Source organism: Schistocerca nitens, chromosome 11 (genome assembly GCF_023898315.1).
Source record: "Schistocerca nitens isolate TAMUIC-IGC-003100 chromosome 11, iqSchNite1.1, whole genome shotgun sequence".
Lineage (NCBI taxonomy): Eukaryota > Metazoa > Arthropoda > Insecta > Orthoptera > Acrididae > Schistocerca > Schistocerca nitens.
The window spans coordinates 167,430,153-167,445,896 of record NC_064624.1 but is presented as its reverse complement, the minus strand read 5'-3'; the positions used below and the strand labels follow the sequence as shown (position 1 = coordinate 167,445,896).

At 44.4% G+C, this 15,744-nt stretch overlaps 1 protein-coding gene across 1 annotated transcript in view; it reads right to left on the bottom strand.

Annotated features, from left to right (window-relative positions):
• Window positions 1-15,744, bottom strand: part of LOC126212810 (actin-binding Rho-activating protein-like) — a 190,988-nt gene that overhangs the window by 124,034 nt on the left and 51,210 nt on the right. Inside the window, exon 2 of the mRNA XM_049940218.1 lies at window positions 9,039-9,214. Within this exon, the coding sequence (XP_049796175.1) occupies window positions 9,039-9,214 (176 nt within the window). The remainder of the gene's footprint in view (window positions 1-9,038; window positions 9,215-15,744) is intronic.

Sequence of the window (15,744 nt, the reverse complement as noted above, 5' to 3'; positions counted from 1 at the left end):
AATGAACACTTAAATTTTTCTGTGCGAGCCCTTATTTCTCTTATTTTATCGTGATGATCATTTCTCCCTATGTAGGTGGGTGCCAACAGAATGTATTCGCAATCGGAGGAGAAAACTGGTGATTGAAATTTCATGAGAAGATCCCGTCGCAACCAAAAACGACTTTGTTTTAATGATTGCCACTCCAATTCACGTATCATGTCTGTGACACTATCTCCCCAATTTCGCGATAATACAAAACGAGCTGCCCTTCTTTGTATTTTTTCGACGTCATCCGTCAGTCTCGCCTGATGCGGATCCCACACCGCACAGCAGTACTCCAGAGTAGGGCGGACAAGCGTGGTGTATGCAGTCTCTTTAGTAGACCTGTTGCACCTTCCAAGTGTTCTGACAATAAATCGCAGTCTTTGGTTTACCATACCCACAATATTATCAATGTGATCGTTCCAATTTAGGTTATTTGTAATTGTAATCCCTAAGTATTTAGTTGAATTTACAGACTTCAGATTTGTATAACTTACTGCGTAATCGAAATTTTGCTGATTTCTTTTAGTACTCTTGTGAATAACTTCACAATTTTTCTTATTCAGGGTCAATTGCCACTTTTCACACCATACAGATATCTTATCTAAATCATTTTGCAAGTCGTTTTGATCATCTGATGACTTTACAAGACGGTAAATGACAACATCATCTGCAAACAATCTAATAGGGCTACTCACATTGTGTCCTATGTCGTTAATATAGATCAGGAACAACAGAGGGCCTATAACACTTCGTTGGGAAACTCCGGATATTAATTCTGTTTTACTCCATGACTTTCTGTCTATTACTACGAACTGTGACCTTTCTGACAGGAAATCACGAATCCAGTCGCACAACTGAGGCGATACTCCGTAGGCACGCAGTTTGGTTAGAAGACGCTTGTGAGGAACGGTGTCGAAAGCCTTCTGGAAATCTAAAAATATGGAATCAATTTGATATCCCCTGTCGATAGCACTTATTACTTCATGAGTATAAAGAGCTAGTTGTGTTTCACAAGAACGATGTTTTCTGAAACCGTGTTGACTATGTGTCAATAAATCGTTTTCTTCGACATACTTCATAATGTTCCAAATCCCTACTGCAAATCGACGTTAGTGATATAGGCCTGTAATTCAGCGGATTACTCCTACTTCCCTTTTTGGTATTGGTGTGACTTGAGCAGTTTTCCAGTCTATAGGTACGGATCTTTCCGTGAGCGAGTGGTTGTATATAATTGCTAAATATGGGGCTAGTTTATCAGCATACTCTGAGAGGAACCTGACTGGTGTACAATCTGGACCGGAAGCTTTGCCTTTATTAAATGATTTAAGCTGCTTCGTTACACCAAGGATATATACTTCTATGTTTCTTCTCATGGCAGTTGTTCTTGATTGCAATTCAGGAACATTTACTTCGTCTTCTTTGGTGAAAGAGTTTCGGAAAATCGTGTTTAATAACTCTGCTTTAGTGGCACTGTCATCAGTGACTTCACCGTTGTTATCACGCAGTGAAGGTATTGATTGCGTCTTGCCACTGGTGTGCTTTATGTATGACGAGAATCTCTTCAGGTTTTCTGCCGGATTTCGAGAGAGAATTTCGTTGTGGAAATTATTAAAAGCATCTCGCATTGAAGTTCGCGCCATATTTCGAACTTCTGTAAAACTTGGCCAATCTTGGGGATTTTGCGTTCTTTTAAATTTGGCATGCTTTTTTCGTTGCTTCTGCAACAACTATCTGACCCGTTTTGTGTACCATAGGGGATCAGTACTATCACTTATTAATTTGTGTGGTATATATCTCTCAACTGCTGTCGATACTATCTCTTTGAAAACATTCCACAACTTTTCTACACTAACATGATCAGATCGGAAGGAGTGAAAACTGTCTCTCGAAAAGGCGTTAAGAGCATTTTTATCAGCTTTTTCAAATAGGTATACTTTGCGTTTCTTTTTGATGGTTGTAGGTGTTAGGGTATTCAGCCTAGCAGCAACTGCCTTGTGCTCGCTAATCCCCGTATTCGTCACAATACTCACTATTTGTCCAGGATTATTTGTTGCTAAAAGGTCAAGTATGCCTTCGCAACCATTTACGCTTCGAGTGGGCTCATGAACTAATTGTTCAAAATAATTTTCTGAGAAAGCATTCAGTACAATTTCGGGTAACGTTTCATGCCTGACGCCGGCTTTAAACGTATAATTTTTCCAGTATATCGAGGGTAGATTAAAGTCACCACCGACTGGTATGAGCGGGGTACTTATTTGAAATGAGACTCAAGTTTTCTTGAACTGTTCAGCAACTATATCTTCTGAGTCGGGGTCGGTAAAACGATCCAGTGAATAGTTTAGTGCGATTGTCAGGTATAACCTCGACCCATACTATTTCACAAGAACTATCTACTTTGGTTAGACACTGGACTCGCATTCGGGAGGACGACGGTTCAATCCCGCGTCCGGCCATCCTGATTTAGGTTTTCCGTGATTTCCCTAAATCGCTCCAGGCAAATGCCGGGATGGTTCCTTTCAAAGGGCACGGCCGATTTCCTTCCCCGTTCTTCCCTAATCCGATGAGACCGATGACCTCGCTGTCTGGTCTCCTTCCCCAAACCAACCAACCAACCAACTATCTACTTCATTTTCGATGCAAGGCAAACTACTTCTGACAGCAATAAATACTCCACCACCAACTGTATTTAATCTATCCTTTCTGAACACTGTTAGATCGTTTGAAAAAATTTCGGTTCTACTTATTTCCGGCTTTAGCCAGTTCTCTGTAGTTACAACTATTTGAGCTTCACTGCTTTCTATTAGGGCCTGGAGCTCTGGTTCTTTCCCAACACAGCTAAGATATTTTACAACTACAATACCAATCGTTCCTACAACTACCTTACTGTGTTTTACCTGCCCATTTTTACACGGACGTCCCTTCTGTGGTTCCCCGAGACCCTCTAACCTAAAAAACCGCCCAGTCCCTTCCACACAGCCCCCGCTACCCGTGTGGCCGCCTCCTGTGTGTAGTTCGTGTGTGTAGTTCCAACCCTCGTATAAAGAACTTGGCCTGGATTCATGCCCTGACTCAGAAGGGAAGGGTGTCACAAAGCCATTCTGTCATCTCCTGAGGTGAGGTGGCCCACAACGTTTGTGAGTGGTTCTCGATATTGGGGATACTGGTACTAGGACAGAGCTTCTGTCTGGACTAGTCCCACACATATTATGTCAGGGCGGATAGGGGGCTTGTAACGCCGGAAATGCATATACTCCTCTATTTCCATCTCCTGTACTATAAATTTTTTTCCTTATTTTGTTACCTGAAGATATGACATTTCTGCGTCTTTATATATTGTAATTGTTTTACTATATATATATATATATATATATATATATATATATATATATATATATATATGCATTTTTGTCGATGTATAACTGGTTTGTTTTGTAAATATTATTTGTATTTTTACGCTGGGTCTCGCCTAGGGAAAACTATGCTATCGAACGATTACATCGATAGGTTGCGTGGAGAACCAAAGCGTTTAGGATCTTGGGTAGTGTTAACTCTGCCGCATGGAGCGCGGGCAGAGCAGTATCTGGCTGGAGTAGGGCAGTGGAGCAGCTGTGTTGTGTGACGCTCCCGGGAGTTGCCGCGCTTTCAGGGTTTGGCAACATGTAATTGCGCTCGACTTGCTATGGTAGTTTCTACACGGTGTCGCGGACTGGGAGCATCAGCTGGCGCACATCAAGAGCCCGTTTCGCCTGGTGACCGTGTCGAGAAGAAGGCGCGCCAACATCCAGCTTCTGCAACAGCGACGGCCGGCAATGAGTGACTGTCGCCACCTCCCCGATCGACGACTGCAAACCTTCAATCAACCAACAAGGAATACTAAAAGCACGTAAAGTTTTAGAACTGTATGGCAGACCTCAGCTTTTCAAACTGTTAAATTTTTTTCACTAAACTACAGCAACGTAGCATGAACCTTTGTTGCTCATTGTCCCAATTGCATTACCAAGCAGCGTCGCTTCCTTTTCCGGAATGAACCCGAGTGTTGTTGAAATTCAAACGCCAGCATAAAGTAATATCATTCCATTTCACTGCTTTAATCTCAAAGTCCAGTTAAAGTATTCATAGCTGGCTACAATATTTAGATTACACAAGGAGAAATTAAGAGCGCGAGTTTTGTTACCATATTTTAGCTTACCTGTGACTGCAGCTCAGCTTGATACGTACTACATTTTACTATTGTTAATTGTTCAGAATCATTTAATTCAAGTTCAAAGTTAAATCTCTTATTTCTAAATTGCGTAGATTCAAGTAGCTTTTGAAATGATTGTTGAGGTAGCCCAAGACTAACCTTATTTTATTGAATTTCGTAGTGCTTCAGAAACAAAGTTTCACTATTAATTTCAGTCACTAAATTAACTTTGAGTTTCCCAGTTTCATTAATTCTTTTGCTAAATTAAGTCAGAGTGTAGCGAAATTTATTAGTTCTGGCAAACATTCAGTTTTCACACAACACGTGTCAACGTTCAGTTGCCACGCTTTTAGTGCTAATTATAAATGCATTAATTTTTCATTTTCAGTTATTATAGTAGTTGTCCATAGGACTGGCGACCGTAATTTTCCACAAATCTCAAATATCTAATTACCGCCAGTTAATTGTTAACATAACGACCGCACATTTACTTTCTTTATTAACTTTACCCCTTTTCAAAATTAATTTCCACCAGTGACGATTGCTTTTCCCAAATTTCCATTCGGTGCACGCGGTTCAATTTTTCACTGTCATTAAGGTCGATAAGTGAGGGGGAGGTTACAGGCTGTTCCTAGCCACTAGAGTATCTTCAAAATCACGCAGACAGTTAATAGCGACACAAATCGTGTGTGTGCGAGCATTGTCCTGTTGAAAAATGATACCGCAATTCTATCATGTGAGAGGTGACACGTGTGGACACAGAATGTCTGTTATGTACCTACCACCGTGCTGTCATAATTCCGTCAATAATAGCCATCTCTGACCTGAAGTCATACCCCATGTTCCCTACGCCATGACAGCAGAAGTAATACCGTTGTGTCTCAGCAGAAGATTCGAGGAATGGGACCTCTCCCCAGGTTGCTGCCACAGTGACCGACGATGGGGTAGAGCAGAACCCGATTCGTCGCCGAACACAGTGCGATGCCACTCGTCAGCAATATTACGAATAAATTAAGTTGGAACGTTCACATAGATAAAATTGCCAGAACACTGAGAAAATGCAGCAGGTCTACTAAAGAGACAGCCTATACTATGTACGTCCTCTTCTGGGTTACTGCTGTGCAGTGTGGGATCTGCATCAGATAGGGCCGATGGATAACTTTAAAAAAAATTCAAAGAATGGCAGCTCGTTTTGTACTATCCCGAAACAGGGGAGAGAGCGCCACGGATGTGATATGTAAACTGGGGTGGCAACCATAAGGGTTTCTTCGTTGCGGGAGGGTATTCTCATAAAATTTCAGTCACCAGCTTTCTTCTCAGAGTGTGAAAATATTGGGTCGGCGCCCAACTACATAGGGAGGAATGATCGTCGCAATAAAATAAGAAAAATCATACCTTGCACGGAAACTGCTAAGCGTTCTTTTTCTCCACACGCTATTCGAGAGTGGAGCGGCAGAGAAATAGTCAAGTTGGTTCGACGAACCCCGTGCCAGGCACTTAATTGTGAACTGTAGACTAACGATGTAGATATAGACGTGGAATATATGCTTCCTGGTGATGGCGCCACTGCAAACGCCTCTGTTTGTCTTGTGGTGTCAACGGCAGTGTGCACATGCGACAGTAATTCCCCAGTTTAGCTGCTGCCAGTCTTCGTCCAATGCTGTTGAATGGCACAGTATGTCGCATTGAGTCCATTACTTGTTCTCAGAGTACAGGCGCATATGTGAATGGGTTACCATGTGCTTGGTGCGCAATACAGCCATCATCCCTTCTCGTGGTCAGGCGTGATCTGATCGAGAAGAACACTGACGACGTGAAGTCACCCTCACATCCCCACGCTTCCAAATTCAGGCAACTGTGACTTTTGGACAATCCATAAATACAGGTACCGTACGATGCGACTGATCAGCCACCTAGAGACCCACAATGACGCCCTTTTCAGATTGTGTCAGATGTGGATACCGCTGCCTCACCATTTCACATTGACTGAGGTGGGACAGTGGATAGCACACTGCGCTCATATTTGCGAGAACAACTCTTCAAATCCGAGACCATCAATCCTGATTTAGGTTCTCTGTGATTCCCCTAAGTTGCTCACTCAAATGCCAGGGAGATTGCTTTGAAAGGGTATGGTCGATTTTCTTCCCCATCCCTTGAATCATTCTGTTGGTTGTGCGCCACCTCTAATCACCCTGACGTCGATGGAACCTTAAATCATAACCTTCCTTCCCCTCTTCCTTCAACATCTGACCCTGTCCACTTTCTTATACGCCGGCCGGAGTGGCCGAGCGGTTCTAGGCGCTATAGTCTGCAACTGCGTGACCGTTACGGTCGCAGGTTGGAATCCTGCCTCCGGCATGGATGTGTGTTGTCCTTAGGTTAGTTAGGTTTAAGTAGTTCTAAGTTCTAGGGGACTGATGACCTCAGAAGTTGTCCCATAGTGCTCAGAGCCATTTGAACCATTCTGAAATTTCTTATATAACCTACTAAGTCTGGTTCCAGCAATGAACATGAACAACCTTAGTACCATCTGGGACTGCTCTGTCACAGAACACTGCCACTACAATCATTTACATACCCACCAATGGTCTGTACATATACATAGTTACATTGACATCTGACCGTGTCTTGTGCGAGCTTCATTTCCTTTATCAGGCAGTGTATTTACACAACTGGCCATTAAAATTGCTACACCACGAAGATGACGTGCTACAAACGCGAAATTTAACCGACAGGAAGAAGATGCTGTGATATGCAAATCATTAGCTTTTCAGAGCATTCACACAAGGTTGGCGCCTTTGGCGACACCTACAACGTGCTGACATGAGGGAAGTTTCCAACCGATTTCTCATACACAAACAGCAGTTGACAGGCGTAGCCTGGTGAAACGTTGTTGTGTTTCCTCGTGTAAGGAGGAGAAATCCGTATCATCACGTTTCCGACTTTGATAAAGGTCGGATTGTAGCCTATCGCGATTGCGGTTTATCGTATCGCGACATTGCTGCTCGCGTTGGTCGAGGTCCAGTGACTGTTAGCAGAATATGGAATCGGTGGGTTCAGGAGGGTAATACGGAACGCCGTGCTGGATCCCAATGGCCTCGTATCACTAGCAGTCGAGATGACAGGCATCTTGTCTGCATGGCTGTAACGGATCGTGCAGCCACATCTCGATCCCTGAGTCAACAAATGGGGACGTTTGCAAGACAACAACGATCTGCACGAACAGTTCAACGACGTTTGCAGCAGCATGGACTATCAGCTCGGAGACCATGGCTTCAGTTATCCTTGACGCTGCATCACAGACAGGGGCGCTTGCAATGGCGTACTCGACGACGAATCTGGGTGCACGAATGGCAAAACGTCCTTTTCTTCGGGTGAATCCAGGTTCTGTTTACAGCATCACGATGGTCGCATCCCTGTTGAGCGACATCGTGGTGAACGCAAATTGGAAGCGTGGATTCGTCATCATCATACTGACGCATCACCCGGCGTGATGGTATGGGGTGTCATTGATTACACGTCTCGGTCACCCCTTGTTCGCATTGACGGCACTTTCAACAGTGGACGTTACATTTCAGACATGTTACGACCCGTGGCTCTACCCTTGAAATGTAGGGTTTCACAGGGATCGAATGAACAGGATAATGCACGACCACATGTTGCAGGTCCTGTATGGGCCTTTCTGGATACAGAAAATGTTCGACTGCTGCCCTGGCCAGCACATTCTCCAGATCTCCCACCGATTGAAAACGTCTGGTCAATGGTGGCCGAGCAACTGGCTGGTCACAATACGCCAGTCACTACTCTTGATGACCTGTGGTATCGTGTTCAAGCTGCATGGGCAGCTGTACCTGTACACGCCATCCAAGCTCTGTTTGACTCAATGCCCAGGCGTATCAAGGCCGTTATTACGGCGAGAGGTGGTTGTTCTGGGTACTCATTTCTCAGGATCTATGCACCAAAATTGCGAGAAAATGTAATCACATGTCAGTCCTAGTATAATATATTTGTCCAATGAATACCTGTTTATGATCTACATTTCTTCTTGGTGTAGCAATTTTAATGGCCAGTAGTGTATATTATGAATTAACTTTTTGGAGAAATTTGATGAAGTACCCTTTTTTTGAAATGGTATTGGCTCGTTCATACACATGATGAGTAGTTTATACAGGTAGCTTATTAAAATCGTATACCTTCTACAGTTTATTTTTGGTGCTTCTTTGCTAGTATTGTACTCCAGTTCATCGTGAGAAAAACTGCACAGCTTCCAAATGCTGGTGTTTGTATTGTTCACAATGTAGCAGAATTTGTGGCCTCATAGCACGCTACATCAGTGGATCTTGTTGCCATAGAAGAGTCTGGAGGTTTTTGAATCAGTAAGTGCAACATAGCAGTGAACATTTGGTACCTCTACAGTGTCTGATCATCCATGAGTACCTCCAGCTGGCCGGCCGCGGTGGCCTTGCGGTTCTGGCGCTGCAGTCCGGAACCGCGGGATTGCTACGGTCGCAGGTTCTAATCCTGCCTCGGGCATGGGTGTGTGTGATGTCCTTAGGTTAGTTAGGTTTAAGTAGTTCTAAGTTCTAGGGGACTTATGACCTAAGATGTTGAGTCCGATAGTGCTGCGAGTCATTGGAACCATTTTTGAAGTACCTCCAGCTGTGTACCAGCAGAAATTGGATCTGTATCAGTGCGCATTGTGTTAGCCATTTAGTAATGTAGATATCGCACGTATTTTTATACGTGGCAGTTTCAAATGTGAAAAAAGTATACATTAAGAGGAGGTTAACACTATACTTTTGCCAGACTGCTGCCGCACAGTACTCACTTGCCGTAGTCGGGGTCGTCGGGCCGAGGCGAGACGCGGCCCTGGAAGTGGTCGGAGAAGGGGTTGGTGGCCTGCGACTCGGCGTGCTCCTGTGCCACGCGGTCGAACAGCTGCACGCGGTCCAGCAGGCGCGGGCTGCTGCTGCGCCGCCGGCGTGGCTCCTCGCCCGGCACACCCTGAGGAAGGACGCCTTTTGTCGCAAAGAAAGCTCAGCACTATAAAATGTGCAGACTGACTCTGAGAGCGCGATCCTGACCCACTGTGTTTCCCCAGCTACAGCACATACAGTGCGTCCGAGGTAAAAGTGGGCCTGTGACAGTAATACACAAAGCCGGTCAGGCAAAAACCATCACTTCATTTAAAACTGTAATATACTTTTGTTGGTTACAATTAGAAATTTTTGACAAAATTGGACAAACTTGTCACAGGGATGCAAATCGCTATTGCTACTTGTAGAACATGCACACTTCCTGTTTACATCAAACTGACCTGTTTCAGACAGTGTAGTCCTTCTTTGTATCTGTTAAAATACATAAAAATAAATGACAATCGGTTTACAATCTTGTGTTTACGATATTTGGGTAGTTTGATAAGTCTGGTAAACATACATGAAAAAATTGAACCATGGTTGGTAAGCTTGATTATTCCAAGGTTTGTATAAAGAATTTCAACAATGTGCAGCACACAGTTCATTATTGAAAGATTTCTGAACTGTTCAGTGAGTCGATTGCAACTGGAAATGAAAAAAAGAAAACAAGTTTCATGCCGTTATTAAACATTTTCATTTGAACTTGGCCTGCCACACAAATCAAAACAGAAGTGGATGAAGTTCATGCGGACTCTGCAACACCTTTGAAGACTACTTAATTTTAGATTAATGAATTTAAATGTGGTCGACCAAGCAGCGAAGACAAAGAATGCTGTGGCCGTCCAGTTGATGTTACCAGAAAGGAAACCAGTGACAAAATCCACAATATGGAAACGCAAGACTGCTGGATACAAATTCGTGAGATTTCTGAAACTGTGAGCATCTCAACTGAGGGAGAACTAACTACAGAAAAGCTGTGTGTGCTCTGTGCGAAGTGGGTGCCACAATGACTCACAACCAACCAAAAGCATATCTGGCACCGTGTTTCAGCACGATTTGTGACTGTTGATGAAACCTGGCTCCATCATTACACACTTGAGTCAAAACCACGTTCAAAACGATGGACAAATGCTGATGAAAATTCATTGAAGAAGGCACAGATTATCTTGTCAGCTGGTACTGTGATGACAAATGTATTTTGGGATTCCCAAGGAATAATCCTCATAGATAACTGTTATGCTTCATTGTTGGATCTTTGTAAATTTTCATCAGCTGAAAAACGACTAAGGTTGGCACGCAACAAAGTTCTCTTTCACCAGGATAACGCAGTATCCCACACATTTGTCATAAAAATGGCGAAAAAGCACGAAATAGCTTCTTATCCACCCTGTTCACCAGACTTAGCTCCAAGTTACTTCTCCCTGCTCCCTAACGTGAAACTCTGGCTTGCTGGGAAGAAATTTTCAGTAAATGGGGAAGTGATACTTGCAATCAACGAGTATTTTTCAGAGCTTAACAGAACCTATTTTTCTGATGAGATGAACAAACCGAAGGAGCACTGGACCAAGTGTATATTCCTCAGAGGGGACTATATTGAGAAGTAAGGTGAGTGACTTGCGACACAAACATTTTTTTTCTTTTTTTTATTGCCAGACTTATCAAACCACTCTCGAATTAGAGAGCTAAAATATATTCTATCTAATTTGTTGTAGTAACCAGTCTTAATGGAACACTATCAGTGTCACTGCCATATGGCAGAGCACTGTCGCTTTACATTAAAATTGAAAAAAAAATAGTGTAATGGGCGTGTTGTGTTTTTTAGTGCCTTTTACACATACCATCGTATTTAAACATACAGTTTTGAAATAATTTGTACATAAAACACACCAGAGGATTACACAAAAAACATAACTGAGGAGTTAGAAAACTTTTAAGATGTGTCGCCTCCTTTTGTGCGAACCCATTGTAAAGGAAGCTGCGTAAATGCTAGGCTATAGTATTATAAACACCGGATGGGAACCCACTATCACGAAACCAGTCAGTTTGAAATAATACAAACAGCAATCGAGAGAGGAACAATAATGATAGCCTTGCAGACAAACAAAAATTAGACGAAGCGAAATGCAGTGTGAGGGGGGGCTATGCGAGAGGCGTTCAGTGAATTCCAAAGTTCTATGTACTGACTTGGCAGAAAATCGCAAGAAATATTGGTCTTATGTCAAAGCGGTAGGTGGATCAAAACAAAATGTCCAGGCACTCTGTGACCAAAATGGTACTGAAGCAGAGGATGACAGACTAAAGGCCGAAATACTAAATGTCTTTTTCCAAAGCTGTTTCACAGAGGAAGACTACACTGTAGTTCCTTCTCTAGATTGTCGCACAGATGACAAAATGGTAGATATCGAAATAGATGACAGAATGATAGAAAATCAATTAAAATCGCTCAAAAGATGAAAGGCCGCTGGTCCTGGTGGGATAGCAGTTCGATTTTACACAGAGTACGCGAAGGAACTTGCCCCCCTTCTTGCAGCGGTGTACCGTAGGTCTCTGGAAGAGCGTAGCGTTCCCAAAAGATTGGAAAAAGGGTACAGGTCATCCCTGTTTTCAAGAAGAGACGTCGAACAGATGTGCAGAACTATAGACCTATATTTCTAACGTCGATCAGTTGTAGAATTTTGGAACACGTATTATGTTCGAGTATAATGACTTTTCTGGAGAGTAGAAATCTACTCTGTAGGAATCAGCATGGGTTTCGAAAAAGACGGTCATGTGAAACCCAGCTCACGCTATTCGTCCACGAGACTCAGAGGGCCATAGACACGGGTTCCCAGGTAGATGCCGTGTTTCTTGACTTCCGCAAGGCGTTCGATACAGTTCCCGACAGTCGTTTAATGAACAAAGTAAGAGCATATGGACTATCAGACCAATTGTGTGATTGGATTGAAGAGTTCCTAGACAACAGAACGCAGCATGTGATTCTCAATAGAGAGAAGTCTTCCGAAGTAAGAGTGATTTCAGGTGTGCCGCAGGGGAGTGTCGTAGGACCGTTGCTATTCACAATATACATAAATGACCTTGTGGATGACATCGGAAGTTCACTGAGGCTTTTTGCGGATGATGCTGTGGTATATCGAGAGGTTGTAACAATGGAAAATTGTACTGGAATGCAGGAGGATCTGCAGCGAATTGACGCGCGGTGAAGGGAATGGCACTTGAATCTCAATGTAGACAAGTGTAACGTGCTGCGAATACATACAAAGAAACATCCTTTATCATTTATCTACAATATAGCAGGTCAGCAACTAGAAGCAGTTAATTCCACAAATTATCTGGGAGTAGGCATTAGGAGTGATTTAAACTGGAATTACCGTATAAAATTAATCGTCAGTAAAGCAGATGCCAGACAGATTCATTGGAAGAATCCTAAGTAAATGCAGTCCGAAAACAAGGGAAGTAGGTTACAGTACACTTGTTCCCCCACTGCTCGAATACTACTCACCGGTGTGGGATCCGTACCAGATAGGGTTGATAGAAGAGATAGAGAAGATCCAACGGAGAGCAGCGCGCTTCGTTACAGGATCATTTAGTAATCGCGAAGGCGTTACGGAGATGACAGATAAACTCCAGTGGAAGACTGCGCAAGAGAGACGCTCAGTAGCTCGGTACGGGCTTTTGTTGAAGTTTCGAGAACATACCTTCACTGAATAGTCAAGCAGTATATTGCTCCCTCCTACGTATATCTCGCGAAGAGACCGTGAGGATAAAATCAGAGAGATTAGAGCCCACACAGAGGTACACCGACAATCTTTCCTTCCACGAAGAATAAGAGACTGGAATAGAAGGGAGAACCCATAGAGGTACCCAACGTACCCTCCGCCACACACCGTCAGGTGGCTTGTGGAGTATAGATGTAGATGTAGTTCCACAAAACTTCATAGTAGATGTAGATACTTTCCACAAACTTCATAGTCTACATGGTGACCATAAAGGCTCTTCATGTTTCCCTAGAAGCGGAAATTTGTTAAACATCATCGCAATGCAATTGCCTCCAAGAAGAGTTGTAGTCACTGGCAGTCTTCCACAAATCGGGACACTCTGATGTAGGTGGAGACGTGTGGTCAGCTGTGTCCCTAATTTGTCATTTCTGTGCAGTGCAGTACAGTTAATCCTCAACTCGCATCGCCGCTGTGGCCTGCAGATGAGAGTTGCACCACGAAACATGCTGCTTCATTAAATAATTTAAGCAAGACAAGAAAAATTTGTGACTGGTAGTTTTGATGAAGTAGATGGATTCGATATAATTTGGCACAATGTCCCCTAGGAGGACATCCAAAAACTCGTGCTTGCTTGCTAAATTTTTCAAGCTCTTTCTCTTGAACAAATCATCCAATTTTTCTGAAATTGCAATCATATTTTTGTCTTTACATGTACATCAGATGTACCGATTTTTTGGCCTTTTTTTTCTTTTACAGAGCTTAATAACACGGAACGAAACAAGGATATTGCAATGCCTGTATTATTCTGAATCAGTATGCGGCGACTACAGCCGTTATGAAATACATACACCGTGTTCGCAGTGGGGATATGGATAACAAGTCAGCTGTAGAATGGAATGACGACAACGAAAATTTTGTGCCGGGCCGGGACTTCTACCCGGACTTCCCGCTTACTATTTGGGCATCCGAGTACGACCCACGGTCAGAGTCAAACGTCCATATCTCGCCAACCATGTATCTACAAATTGTACTAGTGCATTCATTATGTACAGGGTGGTCCATTCATGCTGACCGGGACAAATATTTCACGAAATAAGCGTGAAACGAAAAAACTACAGAGAACGAAACTCGTCTGGCTTGAAGGGGGAAACCAGATGGCGCCATGGTTGGCCCGCTAGATGGCGCTGCCAAAGGTCAAATAGACCTCAACTGCGTTTTTTTAAATAGGAACGCCCATTTTTATTACGTATTCGTGTAGTACGTAGGGAAATATGAATGATTTAGTTGGGCCACTTTTTTCGCTTCGTGATAGATGGCGCTGCAATAGTCATAAACAAATGACTTAGAATTTTAGACGAACAGTTGGTAACAGGTAGGTTTTTTAAATTAAAATACAGAACGTAGGTACGTTTGAACATTTTATTTCGGTTGTTACAATGTGATACATGTACCTTTGTGAACTTATCATTTCTGAGCTCGCATGCTGTTACAGCGTGATTACCTGTAAATACCACATTAATGCAATAAATACTCTCAACATCCATAGTCGTTCCGCTGCCCAGTTACGACGGTGGCATCGGTTCCTCTCCTCCCTTCAAGGAGACCTCATCCCCATCCCCCAGCACACCCGTCCCGAATCCAACTCCACTCCTGATGTTATCCTCTCCTCCCCCAACCTCCTTGGCCGCATAACCGTGGATGTCCTGGAGCCTATTGGTAGCGACCATCTCCCTGTCCTCCTTACCGTTTCAGATGGTCGTCGCCCCCGCCCCGACCCTCGTAATGACCCTCCCCCTAAGTACATCCATGACTATTCCCGTGCCGACTGGAATGCCTACCGGGATACCCTCTCCACCCAGGTCGACAGCCACCCTCTCACCTACCACCACCCCGACAATGTCACCCATGCCGCCTCCTTTCTCCAGCAGACCTTGTCTGAGGCCGTGGAGGCCCACGTCCCTACTGTCGCCATCCAGCCCCACCGTCCTACCTTACCCCCACAGGCCGTCCTCCTCCTCCGAGAATCCCGCCGTCTCTACCGTGCCTTCCTCCGCGCGCATGACCCGGACACACTACGAAGCCACCGGCAACTGCAGCGCCACATTCGTAATTTGCTCGCAGCTAAGAAACACCGGGACTGGCGACAGACATGCACCCGTTTAAATGCTACCCTACCTATCAACTCGTCCAAGTTCTGGTCGGGCTTCCGTCGCCTTACCGGAACCAAACCCTCCCCCTACTATCCTCCATGATGGTCACCCCTTCCCTGACACCCTTGAAGGCCAATCACTTTGCCTCCTACCTCTCTGATGTATTTTCCATCCCCGATGATCCCCAGTTCGATTACTCCCTCTTCCCCGATATCCACGATCGAACTGACCCCTCTGTCCCTCCCCTCGCTCCTGGTTTCCAGTACTTGGACAACATTGCACACACGGAACTCAATGCCCTTATCACTACACAGGATCTCATTGCTACACTCCGCACCAAACGCACCACCGCTCCTGGTCACGATCGTGTCACCTACCGTCACCTTCGTGAAGCTCCTGTCTCTTTCCTCTCCACCCTGGCCAGGCTATACAATGTAGCCCTGTCCACCGGTTACTACCCCGACCTGTGGAAAACCTCCCGTGTCCTCATGTTCCTTAAACCTGGCAAACCGCAATCCGCCGTCTCCTCCCACCGTCCCATCAGCCTTACCTCAGTCTTCAGCAGGGTCCTGGAATCCATCCTCACCCGACGCATCCACCAGCATCTCCGCCAGCACCGCATCCTTCCTGTTACGCAGTGTGGCTTTCGCCGTCCTTCTCTTCCGACGACCTTCTCCTTCACCTCACCCATCTGCTTTCCGACCAGCTTAATTCCCGTCGCTCCGCAATCTTCCTCTCCCTGGACCTCGAAC